The sequence below is a fragment of the Arvicanthis niloticus genome, chromosome 19 (genome assembly GCF_011762505.2).
Source record: "Arvicanthis niloticus isolate mArvNil1 chromosome 19, mArvNil1.pat.X, whole genome shotgun sequence".
NCBI classification, from domain to species: domain Eukaryota; kingdom Metazoa; phylum Chordata; class Mammalia; order Rodentia; family Muridae; genus Arvicanthis; species Arvicanthis niloticus.
This window is the reverse complement of record NC_047676.1, coordinates 39,994,977-40,014,122: the sequence shown is the minus strand read 5'-3', so window position 1 is coordinate 40,014,122 and position 19,146 is coordinate 39,994,977. Positions and strand designations below refer to the sequence as shown.

Genomic DNA, 19,146 nt, shown 5'->3' with positions numbered 1-19,146 from the left:
GAGTCAAATGAGAGAGAATGCGTTTCTCAAATACAGATTTCTCCAGAGGCACGTTTTTCTTTTCACGTGAAAGAATACATTAAAAGCAGCCACCCAAAGTTTGCAAATCTGTTTCAAAAATTCGAGTCCTTTATGCTTAAACAGGATAAAGACAAGCTTTTGGATAACTCCTACATTGAAGAGGACATTTGTGAGCACATAGCATTATGTGCTGCTTCTTTGCGTTAATGTATTTCCTTCATATTGACACCCACCCTGCATGTGCTTTAAAAGAACTGATACTATGCACAAGCTGCATGTTCTTGTTCGGCCATCGTAGTATCATCACTTTGCAAATGGAAAAGTTTAAGGAATTGTAGTCATTTTGAAGTAACATAAAGCACTAAAATCCCCTGTTACCTAAAGAATTCTAAGCGTGGAAGATGCTGATGCAAGCCATTGATTAAAAACAAACAAACAAACAAACAAACCATGGGGCAGTTTTCCTCATTGATATGTGTACTTTATGGTTCTCTTTCTGTTTCTGCTCCCGCCCCCTCCAAAAATAGGCATAAGTTCTAGTTAGAAAGTATTATTTCAAGGCCGGACAGTAGTGGTGCACAGCTTTAATCGCAGCACTCAAGAGGCAGAGGCAAGTGGATCTCTGAGTTCTAGGACAGCCTGGTCTACACAGAGAAACCCTGTCTCCAAACAAAAGAAAAAAAAAAAAAAGAAAAGAAAACACTATGTCATTCAGGATAATTAAACGTTTACTAAAGCAGTATTCATCTGTGGGACTGGTGTGTGTGTGTGTGTGTGTGTGTGTGTGTGTGTGTGTGTGTGTTATGTTTGAACATTTTAATTTCATGTCCTTAGACTTCCCTTCACCAAAGGATTTGAGGTGACAGACATGAGTATCGATTCTGACAGTGGACATGTTTTCGTATAGCACCCTGAACATCAGACTGCCGCGGGTGTTAATGACTTCCCCTCTGAGAAAGCTTTTGATTCAGACATGATGAGAAGTGTGCTTGGCAGTCCAGGGCTGTGAGGACACAGCAGCCCACTGGCCTCCTCTCAACTGATAGTTGAACAGTTAGTCAAGTGTGGGTGTAGCTGGGAGTGTGATGCCCTAAGATCAATCAGTAAAGCCCTGGGTTCCTTTCCCAGCATTGGAGAAAATAGAAAAAGAAAACAATTAGTTAAAATGGGAAGTTATTTTAACTTAGACATACTAATAACACTAATCTTTTCATACTGGGTCGAGGGGTTTTCCTGAATGCTGAACCACGAATGTGAGCTCTGTGTTTTGTTTCTAACACTGTATAGAGCATGGCCATTCTCCTCCGAGGTGCAGCTTTCTGTTTCTTTAAAATAAAACCAAGACATAAACATACTCAAAGCAATCTTCCCTTCCAGTCCTTTATCAGTTTTGGAAAATGTCTTACTGAAATCTAATTCAATAGCAGTTTGTTTTTAATTCATTGGCTTCGTTACATTCTTTGAATACCTTCCACTTAATTTTTCATAGAAATAGACATTATCTCCTCAAGTTCATATTTCATCTGTTGGCATCACATCAATTAAGCTACTTAATGATAAGAACAAGCATGATTGCTGTGAGAATTGTGAAGCAACTTGGGGAGCAGACATGGTAGAAAAACAGTCCGCCGGTCGTGAGCATCTGCCATGATTTTGCATGGCCTGTCAAAACCCACTGTGTGGGAGGCTTCAAGCATCGTCTTGTACTGGGACAATGGAGACTCAGCTAACCCTAGATGATTAAGCGGGAACTAATCAACGAAGCCTTTATTCTAGCTGTGTATTGTTTTTAAATTAACCAAAGATTGTCCTTACCTGTGATGGCTTTGTATTTCGCCATCACTTTCTTAAATTAGTCATGCGGCCGATATCAGTGCTCCACTACCTTCGTTTCTTTCAGGTCATCTGACTTAACCCACTCTGTATCTACCAGTCCCTTCCATTATTATGTAAGACTTGTTCTAAGTCATTTCTGTTGTCCCCTAGCCAGAAGCAGTGACTGTGTGGTAGATCGTAGCAGTTTTCTTGTTGTAGTAGTTACAGTCTGGTTTGATGTATACAGACTTGACTCTGCGGATGCACGTTGATTATTCCCTTTGAACAAAAGGGGCCGGAGGGTGGGAACCATCGGCTGTACTGTCTGTTCCGCGCTGTCTGCCTTTCCAGTTCAGATCCTAAATCCCATCACTTCAGGAAAGATCCTGATGGTTCCTGCCACTCAACCAAGACCTGAATTCCTCCCATGGCCTTTGTTCTTTGAATTTTGATGAATGATTTCTCAGCCTTAGCATTGTTTTGGTTTTGAGGGATGGAGCGTTCTTTGTTGAGGGGAGGGGGTAATCACCCTGTGGAATTTATAGTGATAACCCTGGTTTAGACCCACTAGAACCCTCTCCCCTGTACCCTTTCTCCCCATTGTCACAGCCAGTACCGTCCCTAGATATTACTGGACATCCCCTGAGACCTGTGATTACTTCTCATCTTTCCATGATTGATAATTAGTGGCTTCAACTCACTGTAGGGTGATGAGAACCCCAGACCACACGAGTAGTACTGTGGGGCATACAGCCCATGACTTTTTGTACCTTCCTCTCTGCTGTTCTCTTTATGTTTGTGGTAATGATCTCCACACTTGCCTTTCACAGGCTTTAAGCTGAGTTCAACTGGTCCTATGTAGGGTTTAGGCTAAAATTCCTCAGAATGGAGTGTCACTTAGCTTTTCTTGCTTTGGGCTGCCTGTAAGCCTCCTTTTAAGCTCATCCTTCTCTAAGCTGCCAGGAAATGAGGCTCTGGGCTGAGTTGCCAGCAGGGAAAGAAATTCTCTCCCCATGACTGACAACATGGACCTTAGTTTCAAGAGCATGTGTTACCTGGGCCCCTCGGTCAGATGTGTGGCTCAGAAGTTGGCACACCTTCTGCCTCCACCCCCACCCTGATTTGCCTTCCTATTCAACCTTTCCTCCCAGTGTTTCTTTCCATCGTGGCTCCTTGCTGTTGCCAGATGACAAACTGCTGACAGGAATACCCCTAGAATACTGGTGGATCTGGACAGCGCCATTGGCACCATCCGCTAGCAGCTGAGCAACTCATGGCTCGCCATATATGTCTCCCCCTTAAGGCCCAAGAATTTGAATGGGCCTCAACATCTGATTGCTGTCTTGTGAAACCAGAGCGCTGGCATAGTGCCCCAGGCCAATGTTGACCACGTGTGTTTGGATCCCACATATTACTTACACTTGATGTTGCTGCTGCTTTCTTTGCCCAACACCTCAGTGGGCACCTCATCCATTATGAAAACCAGATAAAGTTGAAAATAGAAACCATTGTTTTTGAGAAATTTTGTGTATGTAATAATTCTGTCACTGTAGATTAACTATGTCTGTTGCTGTATATTATGTCAAATCAGAGAATCCTCTGTGTTGGGGAGCTGACAGGGGTTCCGTGAACCAATTTAGGGCTGGCGAATTTAGATAAGCAGAGAAAATAGACCCCAAACAGTCAAAGCTTATCCCTCAGGTTGTCTAAGAGCAACCAGTAATGTCTGTTCGTAGTGTAGAGCTATGAAATCTAGCAAGCTGAATATGGGGCATTGCCAGAAACCTATTATCATATGCAATAGACATTTAAGAAAGATCGCAAAAAGAAATAGGTCCAGGAATTGTCATTCACAGGGTCAGCTAACATCAAATGACACAGAGAGTTTTATGAAAATAAATCTTTGGGAGAACAAATGTGTTGTTCCCTGTGACGAAGGGTGGATCTGAAACATACTATGTTTCCTTCCCCTTCTTCTCGTGCTGTTTGACACAATCAAAGGTTATAGTGGGAAAGAAGTGTTTTCTGCAACACAAAGCATAGACTCAGAACTGCAGTGCTTTCGGAACACATCTGGCTCTCCAAGTGAAGCTTCCAGCAGCCAAAGGGACATAATGCCCATCTCAGCTACTGAGGCAGCATCACTGGTGGTAACTGATGAGTTGTTTTTCTTTTTCAAGTCCCCACCCCCAGCCCCTTCAACTTCATAAAATATAAAACTCATATCTTTAGCCTGCATTTTATAATACCAGGACATCCAGCCAGCCAGCCATTTCAATATGCACAGTTAATGGCTATTAAGTTTAAAAAAAAAAAAAACTTAAAAGAATCAATTTCACGGTGACTGCATCTAGTTAAGCAAGTCATTTAAGCAACGTTTTACTCGTGTGTAGCAGACCATTTTATAAGTTACTGATAGCTTTACAAGCCTGTGTTTCAGACAAGCTAATTGGTTGTCTCTGATATGTGTTTGGGGCTTTCGCTCATTAACCTCCTTTCCTGTCTAGTACATATTTGATGAGCTCCCGTACATACAGGTAAGACTCTTAAACAGCCACGTTGTACTGCCAGGAAAAAGTTTTTCAGAGATACTTAACCATATCTGCTTTCTTAAGTAAAGGTCAATTATACTCGAAAAGGATCCCAAACAAGAAAGAATCGTGTTTATAACATCCCAGAAGCGTTTGGTACCAAGAATGAGTGCCCTTCTGCAAGGACACAAAATAGAGGGATCACAGGAAGGAGGGAGAGACCAGAAGAAAACGACGTGGGGCTGAGCCTGGCTGCCTCTGTAATTAATGGTGTTATAGATCGTTATTGAAAGGGCTGCCTGCACCTGCATGCAAAGACAAGCACACTACACGGCTCCCCCTTTAGCATGTGTCAGTGCTTTCCATCCTGAGATAAGAATTGGACGCTTTGTTTGGACACAGATTAAAGGAATAGCTCAGAACACAAGTGTCCTATTGGTCATAGATTTTTGGAGTGGCTCTCTTTTCCATGATAGGTTGTTTACTTTTCTGTTTGCAAAACAACCCTTTGCAGCTGCCTGTGGGCATGTGTGTAATAGAGTTTAAACCAATTAGACCTACAGTTTTGAAACTGTTTATGAGATCAGCCTTCTGCGTGAAGTCTTGATTAATTAGAGCGGGAACTCTCTCTGATATTTGTCTGCTGTCACTTTCGTGTGGGGGTGAAGTACGAGAGCTGGTCTGCTGCCTTTGTCATGACCGTTCAGCTCTTGATGTCCATTTTATTTTAAAAGAAATAAATAAGCATCTCCTGGGTGCAGCAATATAATAGGTGCCTAAGAGAGAACAGAACAATTTTTTTTTCATTGTCTGTATTCCCAAGGACCTAAGGTCCATCACATATGAAAAATGTACAGGAGAATTAGCCAAGTTTGTGTTATCATCTTCGAAAATGGAGTTTGCCGCAAACTTGTATAGACGTTCTATCAAGCCTGGTGTCCTCTGTCATTAGTTTATGCAGGAATTATTTATAATGCTGGGTATAATGAAAGCAACTCATAGAACCGAAGAGCTCATAGGTCATGGGCCTTGACCATGGGATTCAAAGCCTATTACTCAACCAGTATTATCTTTCTGCAGTTCCTTGGGCTTACTCTTCCTTCATTTTACAACCCTGTGCTCAAACGTTCTATCTGAGCTTCATTTGTCATGACCGATCGCTGCCTGCAGCTGCCAGAGCCCTTCCTTGAGCATTCACATCCTGCTAAAACTACCTACTAGGCAAACCTCCCCTTGATAGCCTTGTGAATCTCCGAGCCCACTTGGTTTCCTCTACCAAGGTGTATTTCCATTTTGTGAACTACTGGAATGGGATTCTTGGTCCTTAACGCACAGAATTCTTCAGGGAATCCAAATATGGTGCTAGGTGTGAGCGGTTGACTATCTCTAAAATATGGAACTGGTTAAATATCCATAGTGGGGGAAGCTATTAGGCAGGTCCTCTGACTTAGGGCTCCTGATCTCTGAGTGAAAAACAAATTCTTTAACATATTGACTTTTGTATCTTATTGCATGCCCTTAGTGCTAGTGAGTTTAGAGATCCCAAGCTGTGCACAAAATACAAGTGCCTAACTTTTTATACTAATAAGAGATACGAGTCTTAAAAAATAGTGTGAAAGGAAAATAGAATTTCTCAATGTGCTCAAATCAACCAACAAAGAGATTAAAACAGAATCATATGGCCGTGTGATCCAAGAAAATAACATTTAATGTGAAAGATAGAAGGTTCAGTTTCCTCCAAGAGGATAGCCCTTGATAAGTCGACCACACTCCAGTGGAAGGCCACAGATCAAAGAATATTTGACTAGCACAAACTGGCCTTAATTGGGGTAGGGGCACTCAAGGGTGGGAAGGGAGAGTGGAGTTAGATCTGGGAAGGCAAATAGGATCAAAACACTTTGTGCAGAATTATCAGAGGACTAATTAAAATATAAACAAATAAAGAAAGAAACAAAAAGTAGAAGTTGGCTCAACCTTAAGAATCTAAGGAAAAGTGCAATCTAAAGTCAAAGCAAGTGGGAGGAAAAAAACGAGAGAAATGAGCCTGGAATTAAATGGAATGCAGATTAGGAAAACACTAGAGAAACCTAGGATACCCTGGGATACCATGGGAAAGAGAACCGGCTCCCATAAGTTGTACTCTGACCTCCACGTGGAGGACACAGCAATCATGTACACATGTGGGTATGTGCATGCATGTACACACATGCACACACACACACACACACATCCCACAATTCCCAATACTAGCAAATAAGTCCAGATATATATATATATATATATATATATATATATATATATATATGAATGAATATTTGTGTGACCAACTTGATTTTATATCAGGAATGCAAGGCTCTTCTCATATACAGAAAACAATACACAGAATCCATATCCTCACAAAAGATGCAGAAGCATTTGGCCACATAGAGTAAACATAATAACCTCAGTTGTTTCCCTCATAGAAAAGATATAGGGGAAAGGAAAATGTATTTCTACAAAAACTTGGATTTCTTTCATGTCAACATCATTCCCAATAGCCAGAAAGTGGAACTAACCCAAATATCTGTCAGCCAATGACAGGATCAATGAAGTGAGACCTGTCATGTCCTGGAATATGATTTAGCCATAAAAAGGAGAGCAGGACACAGGACAATGGGTGTGTGGACCACAAAACACTAAAAGAAGCCAGTCACAAAGTAACCAGTCACCAAGTCACTCACACAGTGTGTGTGGCCTCGTGTGTGTAAAGTACTCAGAACACACAAAGCTTTAATGGAAAAAGCAAATTATAACCTCTCAGGGACATGCTGAGATAGGAGCTGAGATGTGGTTGCTGATAAGGAGTTTCTTTTCTAGGTGGAATATTCTAGACCTAGATAGTGGTGTTTATTTCACAGCTGTGTGAATATGAGAGAGAGAGAGAGAGAGAGAGAGAGAGAGAGAGAGAGAGAGAGAGAGAGAGAGAAATTTAAATAGGAGACATTACCAAAGTATATATCAATAAAAGAGTATCTGTAAATCCAAGTGTAGGTGTGTTTGCTCAAGGACAATAGAGCCCAGCCAAGTAGTGAAGGCAATTAGAATTTTCAGAGGTGTCCACTTATGGAATTTATAATATTCTAGAATTTGACAGTCATTGAATAATTTGACAGAAAAAAACTTTGAAGGTTCTCAACTACTTAAGGATATTTTGGTCACTACACATTCTAGATGTTTTAAAAGGATATTCACTAAATGTATTGAATTGATAAAATGTTGCAATATTTCTTTATAAGTGAACCTAGTCTTACAGCTACATTGAATTTAAAAGGCTTATGAATTAATACTAAAATTTTAAATTGACTACCAAATGTTCAAAAAAAAAAAAAAAAAAAAAACCCTAGGCTTTAGGCAGTATACATTTATAAATTATATATTCCTTCTAAAACTGCAAGAAGAGGTAGCTAGTATTTCTGTGTACTAAGAGCCATCCTTAAAGAACGCCAAAACCTTAAGGTGACAGATGACAAGACTGAATGGCTGTTGGGGTGTGTTAATAGGGGACTTGGCAGAAACATTCCCTGTACCCTGGATAGCTCCTGTGGCCTGTTGGAGCTATGGTCTCTACATGGAGACCAACCAGGCTGAACATAAAAAGGAATTAAAATACAGCTTTGCTTAGAGACAGCCAACCTGCCAGCTCCCATATCTGACATCATAACTGGAGCCACATTGGGAACAGCAAATTCTCCCATCCCAGTGACGTGCAAGTCCAAGTGAGGAAGAAGTGGTCCAACAGGATCAGATCAAACCATCGCAGAAGCTTGTTGCACAGACCACGAACTCCTGTGCTTACCTGTTACAGAGAACACAAAGCAGGACATTCTAAGCCAGAGCCTGGACTATGAACATTCCAGGCTGTGTGACATGCTGTCTGTCTCTGTGGCAATTACCCAAATTTGCAGTTGTAGCATAAAAGCAGCCATAGATAATATTTAAGTGAGCAAGCATGCCCTCTTCCAGTAAAACTTTATTTATAAGGAATTCATGGTGCCTGGGTGTGGTACTGATGATCCACAGAGGCTGCTGTTTCCCTACCACCACCACCACTCCCAATGGTTTTTTTCTATACCTCTAAGGTCTCCTGTTGAGATAATAGGACTTCAGCCATGTTTTTAAAAATGATGGGCTGGGGGAAAGCACGGTGGTTCAAACTTCTACTGTCAGAGCCAGGTGGATCTCTACAGTTTGAGACCAATCTGGGCTATATAACAAGTTCTAGGCCATCCAGAGCTACCAAGGGAAACCCTGCCTTAAAAAGGGTCTTGTGGGAGGTTGGGGGAGAGGGGTACCTATAAGCTGATCCTTTCCATCTGTGGGTAGAAGAAGCTCCATGTAGAAGCAGGAGTTTCAGCAAAGGTCTCCAGGCTGGAATCCCTGAAGGTTGCCGAGGATAGGGGAGGAGCCTCAAACACCAGAATACTAAATCTCTCCCGTCAGTCTGTGGAGACCAGAAGCAACCTACCTACCTCTGGCTCTTGCATGGTGATCTAATAAGCAGGGTTTTGTTTTGTTTTTAAATAAAACAAGCCCCCAGGCATATTAAAAAATGGAGGTAGTTTGGGCTATACTTCTAGGTTAGCAGATTAAGCACATCTGGTAATGCCAATCAGCTCTGACTTCTCCCAACAATGAAATGAGATCATTGTCTTTGGCCATTCTGGGACATGCTAAGTTCCCTGTGCAATGGGAAACTGGGTTTCTATATAATTATTGTTCTAACGTATAACAACATCCTGTACACCACAGAGGTTACTGGCTTGGGAAAGAGACGTATAACAAAGGCAAGGCTTACTCACAGGTAATAACCTTAAGTCATCTGTCTGGCTTGTGCTCATTCCAAGGTCAGGCAGCTGCACTGAACGTGAGCTTCCTTAAGAAGCTGTATGGTGAGCACAGTACACACAGTCCTCTTGAAACCAAGCTTTCACTCCCTGCGTGCACTCCCATACATAGTAACACTGAACTGAGGAGACATCAGAGGTCACTTTCTGTTCCTCGTTAGTACTCAGTAAGAAGCTAGTGTCCATTCTGTGCAATATCATTGGGAACGTTGCTTATGGATTTTGATTGTATTATTTATTTATGTCCTTAATGACATATTTAGTGCCTTTCTAAGGATTTCAAGATCCCCCGAGCAGTACATCCAATGGAGGACAGCTGTGCGGCTCTCTGGACCAACCTTCCTTTGAACAAGCTGCCAACAATGTACTCTGAAGAATCTTAAATGATATCCCGCCACTATCTCCAGACTTATCCTGGAGCCACTGCCTGGGCACAGTTCTCGCTGACTCTGGTGAAGGTTACCAGTGTAAGCCGAGAGCTCCCATAATCAAGGCAGCAGAGCTAGATAAGCCAGTTAGCAAGCACGCAGACAAAGTTGGGGTTCCCCCCCCCAATGGGTAACAGGTTAGCAGCTGACTCTAGAAAGGAAAAGAGAAAGATTGCTGGTGAGTTGCAGTTGAAGATTTTTGGGGTCTAAGAATACTGCAAAACGTTGATGATTTCATGACTTACACAGTTCCCCATCTTCATCCTCAGAGCTGCAAAGAGAAGACACATGGTCAGCTGTTTCTAGTCCTGGTTCCGACAGCCCCCAGCCTATGACTCAGGAGGAAATTTACAAGTAACACTAAAAAAGGTTTTCCCTGTCATTACAACAGGTTCATCTACTGAAGAGATGAAAGCCAGGGGCCAGGATAGAGATGAGCAAACTCCTGTTCCCTTCCTTAACAGTCATGGGAAAGGCCCGGCAAAACTGCAGTCAATACAGGTCCTCTTGACGGCTTAGAAATCGGAGCAGAGAGATTAAGGTCATATATTCCAATCTAACTCACAAACTACTGTTGAGGGATGTGAGTGTAGCTCAGGGCTAGAGGACTTCCTTAGCATATGCAAGACTCAGAGTTTGCCTCCTGTTACCCGATTAGAACAAAACAAACAAACAGCAAAAGAAACCACCTACGGTGGCCAGTTCGTGTATTTAAAATTATAGGAAAACAGTAAAGGGTTCCATCAATGGACTAACTCAGTTGCATTCCCAGCTAGACTGCGCCTCTATAGACAAAGCCCACAACTGCAGTTTTTGGTTTTGTGTTTGTTTTTTGAGACAAGGCTTCCTTGTGTAGTTCATAAGTGAGCCTGGGACTCTCTGGGTAGACTAAGCTGGCCTTGAACTCACAGAGATTCACCTGCCTCTGCCTCCTGAGTGGTAGGTTTAAAGATATGTGCCACCACACCAGGCACAGGCTGTAGTTCATTCTCCAGGCCTTCTGGTTCTGAGGTCTTCATACTGTCAACAGCATTAACAGGTGATCTACCATGTTGGTTTCCAGAGAGGAGAAAGAATCTGCTCCTATTTCTCAAGTCTCTTTAGCAGCCCCCTAATAGAATGCTTATCAAATCGTTTCCCGTAATGTAAGAGCTAATCTCATAGCCTGCAATCCCATGAGTCTAGAAGGGCTGGAGACAGAAACCTGGCCAGGCTGTTGCTGCTTCTGCTTGGGATTCTGTCTCGAAGTTTTACCTCCGTTCTACCTCCTCAGTCACTGCAGACAGCACACCGGCATGGTTGGCTTGTCCCACCTCCACTGCCTTTGCACAGCCTCTTCAGTCTTGCACAAGGGATAGTAGGTGTGTGAATGAAGTTTTCCAGGAAACCAGCCTGTACAATCTAAAATACCAAAATTGCATAGAATGCTTGAGACCCTCCACTACAAGCTGTCATAAGCCATCCACAGACTTAAGAAAAGCCACTTAAAGTCCACGAGTGTTTTGCAAAAGAAGCACATGGGGTTTTCCTAGATCTGGGGAAGTACAAGAGAGGGAAATACTCAGCTTCTATCAGTGGTCGCAGGCAGGTATAAAAGACACCACAGGGGTTAGGTAGACAGTTCTCAACAGGCCAGGTCCACCCAGGTGATGTTTTAGGCATCAGAGGGTGGGATATAGCATCTTTAGCTTTCGCAATTACCAACGGGTGCTTGTGGCGTTTAATTCTCCAGAATGAGAGATGACGTAGTTTGATGAACAGCACAGTCAGTCCCACATGATACGCTGTTCCTCCCTGACTCTGTCTTTAATGTCTAACCACACATTCATGTGGGTCAGAGCTCTGTTTGTAAATAGCCAAGCTCAGAACCTAAATTTATTTCACGTAAAACACCAAGTTAGACCTGCTCTAGCATTCCCCCACCCCCAACCCTGGCTTACCAAAGTATACAAGAGAAAAGTAGGTCGCCCGTGGGCACATACTCCATACACACCTTAATAACAAAAACAGAAAGCAGACGGTTTATCACTGTAAGTATAAGGAAGTTTGCAGGTGTTAAACAAAGAAAGGTCAATGATCAGAGTTAGGAACTTCTAACAATTTAGTCACAGAGATTCAAAGTAAAGTATGTAAAAGGGAAAAAAATGAGAGTCAGCATCCTCGCAATCGAATCTGTAACCCTGGGACCTGGGAAGGACTGCCTCAGGGCTTCACTACTGAAGGGAAGGTAATGGCCATGCCCAGTCCTGGGAAAGGGATTCCTGTGGCGTGTGACGTCTCGAGAGCTTAACAGCTGCTATAACCATTAGCAACAACGGAACCACCGTGTCTTCTGTTATAAAAAGACTGTGTGGTGGCTTCAACCTGTGAATGATGGAATCTGGTCATGCAGAGCTAAAATAGGTTGGCTACTTTCGGTGGCTTTGTTTTTCTATCTCTAGGGTGGACACATGGCTACCGACGAATGCCCACTCTGTGACTATCCCGAAAATAGCTAAATGACCACAGGTTGCCAGGCAGCTGTGTTCTGATGTCACTCCTTCTCCTAACACTTCCAACTGACTGTGACATGTACGCAGCAGGAAAGTGTTTCAAAAGACTTAGGCTCATATTTAGAACTTGTCTCTTTAACAAGAAAACAATCTTGAACGGCAAGCCTCCTCTCAGAGGCAACTTCTTCGCATTTTAAAGGAAACTCGGATTTAAAGTCATCTTTCATGTTGGTCAAACTTTAACGCTGTTCTTTCAGATGATCATCAACATAAGAATTAAAACGCTGATAATAAGCCAACATGACAGTAAGTTTTATTGTAACAGTGCTGGGGAAGTAAAACCCGATGTCGGGTTAGGATAAGAAAACAAAATTGAAATGTATTCTGAAGGCATTAGGATTGGACAGCCTCACAGGCATCGTGTTAAGCACTGGAAACCCTGATGGTGAAAAGCTGTGTTTTGACAGCAGAGAAACTTAGGTACTCGGCATCTAGGGATCTGAACCTTGTTTTAAGACTTATATTATAAAGTGTATGGAATCCTTCGAATGCCAGCTGGGTGGCTGTGGCACCGTGAGGTGCCCACTTAGGTTACAGTGCTGAAAATCTCAAGTTACTCCACAGTATTTGTCAGCTTAACGCCACTGGGTTCCTCTGTCTGTTGACCACCCTGTCTTCGTAGCTTCCGTTTCCTTCTGTTTAGGATTCAGCGAAACCTACCTTTGGCCATCTTTGCTCTCTTCCAAGTGTGCCCGTGTGATAAAGGAGCTAAAACTCCCTAGGCTTTATGTCTGTCAGAAATCTGAAAGGTGACCAGTTACTTGACGACCATTAAACTCCACATTGTTGTCAAATTAGCTGGAATTTTGCTGTAAGGGTTAATCTGTGTGGTTTGGTTTGGTTCTGGGGTTGTTTTGTTTTATTTTGGTTTGCCTTTCTTTTTGAGCCAGGGTCTCACTGTGTCTCCCTGGATGCCTGACACTCACTGTGTAGAACAATCTGGCCTCAACTCAGATATGTCAGCTTCAGACTTCCGAGTGCTGGGATTAAAGGTGTGTACCACCACGCCACCCAGCCTGAATCTGTGCGATTTTTTAAATGAAACCCTCAGAAGAAATCTTGCTAATGAGATACAGTCACCCACTTAATTGCTTTTTATTACTGAGTTGCTCATAATCAGGGATCTTTTCCAATTATCATCATCATCATTGTGTTTTTCCAGGTAGGGTTTTTCTGTGTAGAACTACTTTTCCTAGACTAGGACCTAGGCCTAGACTCTGTAGTCCAGGCTGGCCTCAAACTCAGAGATCTGCCTGCCTCTGCACCGTAGGGATTAAAGGTGTATGCCCCCAATATCCCTCCCCAATTACCGTTATTTAAAAGGCTGCCCTTTTGAATTAAGGTCATAAAGTGTCAGTGGTATAGCTTACTTCATGTGCCAGAATTTGAATATTTATCTGTTGATCCCAGAAGGTGGGAAGCATCACTGATCAAACACCAGATTGCTTTATAAAATGGCAGTCCCAATTCCTGGGATTGCTGGTAGATGCTAAAGTGGAAAAAGCAAGACAAAGAGCTTGGATTTACATCCTTTGGGGAAGCCCTCTCCTCCTAACTGTGGTGGTTACCATATTCCATACCTAACCTTCTGCAGCCCTCTACTCACCTGCTAACCAAGGGCTCCCCCTGTCAGCTCTCCTCTCTGTGACCAGGATTAGCCTCTGGCATTGGTAGTTATTACATAAAGCCCTTAAGGTTCTCTTGGAAGGAAACTATTTTCAATATCCAGGAAGGAAAACTCTGAGGATGGAGTTGGGGTGGGTGGACTCTTGTTTGGTTTGGTGTTTTGGGTGTTGGGTTTTGTTTGTTTTGAACTTTCACGTATATCTATATCTATATCTATATATATGTTATATGTATATGCATGTTTACACACTGTATGCGGTTCGGGTGAAGGGTTCAGGACCGACACTGGGGTCTTTCTCCGCCACTGTCTCTCTTATTCGTTGAAGCAGATCTTGCAGTTGAACCCAGAACTCAGATTCAGCTAGCTAAGCTCGTCAGCTTACTTTAGGGATTTCTTTGTCAGGCTTCTGAGGGTGCTGGAATTATAGGCTACCACTCCCACCAAGCATTTACACAGGTTCTGGGGATCCAAATGCTGGTCCTCACATGTCTCAGCCAGCACGTTACCTGTTTAGCTATCTCCCCAAACCCTAAGTTTGTGTTAATAAGTATATATTCTCTTTAAATGATTTGTTCAGTATGTTGAGTGAAAAAATTATTCAGGCCGATTTTCTGAGCCATTGTTTTCTGATCTATGGATAAAATGAACTGACATTACTGTTCAGAATTCAAATTAAGAGGGTCCTTCAATTCTCATAGGCTTCTTTAAACAAATGAAAAAGGCATTTGTTGTTAATTTGTACAGTGTATAAGAGGAATTTTATGCATGTAGGCTTTTGAGATGGTGTCTCACTATGTTGCCCTGCCTGGCCTAGAAACTCAACTCACAGAGATGAGCCTGCCTCTGCCTCCCAAGTGCTGGTAGTAAAGGCGTGTACCACCACCATAATCGTCCTTTAGGAGAGGCCCTTTTAGAAATACTCTTGAACTATAAATTTTAACATTATTCTCATCTCTAAAGTAGTGCAACATTTGGTAATTTTTAGTCAGACGTGGTGGCGCACATCTGTACTTCTGGTCCTTTGGGGTCAGAGGCAGGAGGATTGGCTCCAAGTTTGAGGAGTTCCAGACCAGTCAGCCATTGTGAGACCCTGTTTCAAAAAGCAAATCCAAACAAAAGACAAATACCACGGACAAAGCTCTTAGTAATCTTGGGTCTATCTCCTTGCTCGTGAGAGCTGGTTTGGATGGGTGGTTCTGCTGATAACAGTCGTCTGGCCTTTATGATGGCGGAATGAAACACTTGGGGGTGGCAAGACGTTTTCTGGAAACGTTGCTCGGTGATAAGTACAAAGTTTTACTTCGGCCTACTATGTGTGAGTGAGTGAGGGCCGAAGGAAGTCTTTGCCTTCTCTGTCCCTCAGAGCAGTGCACTGGCATTTCTGTGAGCCCTAGTAGTGTAAAACTGATTCACTCAGGGGTTGGATCTTCCACTCCCAGCAAATCCAGGACAAGAGAGGCCTGACCCTTTAGCTCCTGTCCTTTCCTCCAGAAGATCCTTTCCTAGCCCTCAGAAGTGTCCATTAGAAATTTAAGGGAGTGAGAAAAGAAGATCACTAACATTGTGGGTTTTTTTGGTTTGGGGTTTTAGTTTTGGGGGTTGTTGTTGGTTGGTTGGTTGGTTGGTTTTTATGTGCTTCATGCTCTAGACAACTGTCCTAAGAGGTTTATAGGACCTATACTTTTTCAGCAGTTTGAGACAGCAAGCATTACATTGCTAGCAGTGGTTAGAGTAAATGGAATCTTTGTGGTGTTCTCTTGTGTTTCTCCCTGCACCATGGTACCTGTAATTCTTTCTCAGACTTCATAAGAACCCCCGTGTGGTTGAGTGTAAAGTTTGCAATGGTGGCTTGCAACCTGCACCTAAAGAAATCACTCCTAAGTTACAACATACAACCCTGTTACAGCCAGCTATAGACTGAAAGTCTTAGAAACACCTGACTGTTTATATAAATTCCACTTTCTACACAACAGCCCTGCCCCCTTCATCGATTAGGATCTTTATAGGAAAAAGGTCCTGGTGTAATTATTAACATAGCTCTCTTTTCCTCTTCAGATCAAAAAGTATTTTGAACTTGAACCACTGGCTCGCGGGAAACGCTGGATTCTGCAGGCCTGCTCTCTGGATGATGTGGACGCACTGAAGGACAGCTTCTCCCAGCTCATAAACTTGTTAGAAGAAAAAGACCATGAGGCAATGAGAATGTGAGACCTGACACAAAAGTTCCAGGAAAGCCTTGAACCCAATATGTTCAATCTGGGCCCATCCCGATTCCATGTTGGTATCGAGACTGGCCCAGCTTCGGTATCTGGTTTCCTCTAGCTATTTCAGACTTTCATCTCTCTATTAACGTGACTATTTTGTGAGTCAGGTGGATTATCATCGGCATTAACGTCAAGTACACACTACTGAGAGAGAATTGATTCTCTGTTTACCACTAGTTATATTCACCGCATGTCTCTTCCTCCTGTTGGTCTAAGAATCTCTTCTCTGCTTTGTGCTAAAGTGGATGGAACTCACCGCTCATGGAAATGAAACCCCATCTGAAGACCTCAGAAAGTCTCACATGTCTTCGCTAACTTTCCTGGATTTGGGATTGGAGAATTCTGAGACTCCACACGATGTATACGCCATGGACATTTCCATGATCTCTTAGGGGTTGGAGTTTTTTACATTTTATCTCGTCTAGTTTTCATATTATTTTCTTGTGTGTGTGAGGATATTGACTTTGTAGGCTGAGTGGAAAATGGCCACTCCAAACTTCACCTAATCATCTTCTCATAATACCGGCTCTGAAAAAGTCTAGAAAGTAGACATGCAAGAATTGCTTGACCCTACTGCAGCCATGTCCTCTTCCTTAGAAGGAGGGCATCCTAGCTGAAGGAGTGGGAGCCAATTTAGGCAAGAACAGGCATCACTGATTTGAATATGATCAACTCCTCAAATATTTCTTAATGGAGTCATTAGTCTGCATAAAACCGAGCTGCAACATACATGTTTGCTTTTCCTAAAAATCAGAAATATTTGAATGAAATCTAGAAAATGGCTTTTCAAATAATAAGCATAACAGCCAAAGTATAATTCACAGTTAGGACTTAAGCTGGCATGGATTTGATGAAGCTCAAAGATGAACCCCATTATTTATTCATCAAATCCTAATGTCTTTTAGGGGAGTCTTCTCAGGCCTCCATTTAGTAGTTAAAGGTCTGTCAGTATTTTTATTATAAACCTCTATTTTCAGGGGTGTCAGTGTGCCCTTAGAGTATACTGGGCTACAGCAAATAAATAGACTCAGTCTTTGAAACTATTTTTTTCCACTTAATTTAAATGATAAAATTGCCTGGAATAAAATGTACAGTTTTAGTACGATTTAGCACCTCTGAACTTTTCTAAATCAGGACTAATCTATGAATATTCAAGTTCATAGATGAAATATTCTTTGGCATATCCTTTAGACACTTGACCACTCATTAAAATACTAAGTGGCCAAATGATAGAAAACTGCTCCCTACGCCCAAGCAATAAAAAACATGTCTGTCATTTTTAGGTAGTGTAGACTGATACTCAGATGCCACAGACTTAATGCCATATTTATCACAGGGTGACAGGAAACCTTGTAACTCTCCAGAGGATAGTCCTTCGACCCCTCACAGAGCTCAAATGCAGTATTTGCGATTTCATCCTGTAAATGGATTTTAATAAAAACAACCCCACACTTCTTTAAGCCTTTTTAAATATATATACTACATGGACCAGAGAAGGACCCACGATGATTCATTTTGTCTAAAGTATCCTTGAATATTTTTAAAACGGTGTGGTGATCCATGGGCAGCACAAACCTTTAATCCCCATGACCAGTTACACAATTCCTGTTTTTATTTTGTCCCCTCGTGCTCATCTTCCGTGAAAATAAATAAATAAATGATTCTCTTTTTTTCAGGCTTTGCTCTCCCTGCAAGTTCATTAAATGTAGAATGTTGTCTTTTTGAAGATCCTGTGGCTGAGTGCTCCTCGCCATCTGTTAAATGACTTCCCGTTGTCTGTGTGTGTTCATGTGCACCAGCGATGGGCTTCTCCACAGCCCCGAGACTGTCTGAGGCGTCGCAGCCGTCAGAATGAAAACATTATCAATCAGTACCCAACAACAGCTGTTTTTGACAAGTTTCTGTCTGACGCCTAATGCTTTACAACTGTCAATAAGGCTCTTTCTTTGTCTAGCAGGTCGAAGCGCGCTGTCTTACTGCTTCCTCTTGGCATCCTGGACTCTGTAACCCTAGAATTTGCTGTGCTTGGGAAATCCAGGTGGGGGAGGGGAGAGGGGAGGGGAGGGGAGGTGGATGTGCGGCTTGTTCTTACTTTTGTGTAAGGTGCCACAGGTGTCTTGGTTTGCGTATTCAAAGACATAGGAAAACAGTCTGTTGTGTATTTCCTTAGTTAGCATCTTGTTATATTTATGGAAGTGGCCCATTTTTGTACCTTCTTAGCTAAAGCAGTTGCCTCTTTTTATACTGGCAATTAATTTATATAAGACTTTGTATCTACCGTACTTTACAGTATTGGTTGCTGGATAACTGCCACATCACCCTGTCTTTCTATTGAGATCTCCTCTCTCCGGACAGGCTCGTGTGGTCTTTGCTAGCAGCAAGAACTTGCCCTGGTCATGATTTATATGATTTCCACTGTCTTGCAATGAAAATAAATGCTTAGTAGAACGGGTGTTTCCAGACTGACTCTTTCCAGCCTTAGCATTTGAAAGCCCCAGATTTCTGTTGACTTTGTGTTGCCTATTTAAGTCTTCAAAATAAGTTCTGCTGCTCTTGAATCAAAACAAATGATTACTATGTGTGTCTTTTGGAGCTATTGTGAGAACCTTAAAAGAAAACGAAGCCAAGTGTCTTTTCCAGTTGGTTGTACTTGAGCGGCAGTTTAAAGCAGGAAGTTTACTGACCTAGCAGCCATTCCTTCAAAAGAGTAAGGAGCGTGGAGATTGGATGGGATGTGTCATCCTTCAGTCAAAGGACTGTCTTCCAACGTCTGTCCTGAATGTCAGTTTCTGCAAGTTGACTACAGTGAACTGTTTCTTCCAATGGTTTTGACGCCCTTAGGATGTCGGTGGTCTTAATGAGCTTAGGAGGACACGCTGTACATTCATTTACATGTTGGTCTTTAAGGATGGAAATGGGAAAGTATTAAAAATAGACAGATAAAAAATGAGAAATAAAAAGGGGAGAAAGTTATATGATGAGAGAGGAAAAATTCAAAGTCCTGCTCATGTTTCTTGTAAGCATA

At 42.3% G+C, this 19,146-nt stretch overlaps 1 protein-coding gene across 2 annotated transcripts in view; it reads left to right on the top strand.

Annotated features, from left to right (window-relative positions):
• Arl15 (ARF like GTPase 15) overlaps positions 1–18,569 on the top strand; it is a 375,043-nt gene extending 356,474 nt beyond the window's left edge. For both annotated transcript variants that reach the window (XM_034523585.2, XM_076916199.1), the window contains one exon: positions 15,913–18,569. In XM_034523585.2, the coding sequence (XP_034379476.1) occupies positions 15,913–16,065 (153 nt within the window). In that variant the 3' untranslated portion in view covers positions 16,066–18,569. The remainder of the gene's footprint in view (positions 1–15,912) is intronic.
• The last annotated feature ends 577 nt before the right edge of the window (positions 18,570–19,146 follow it).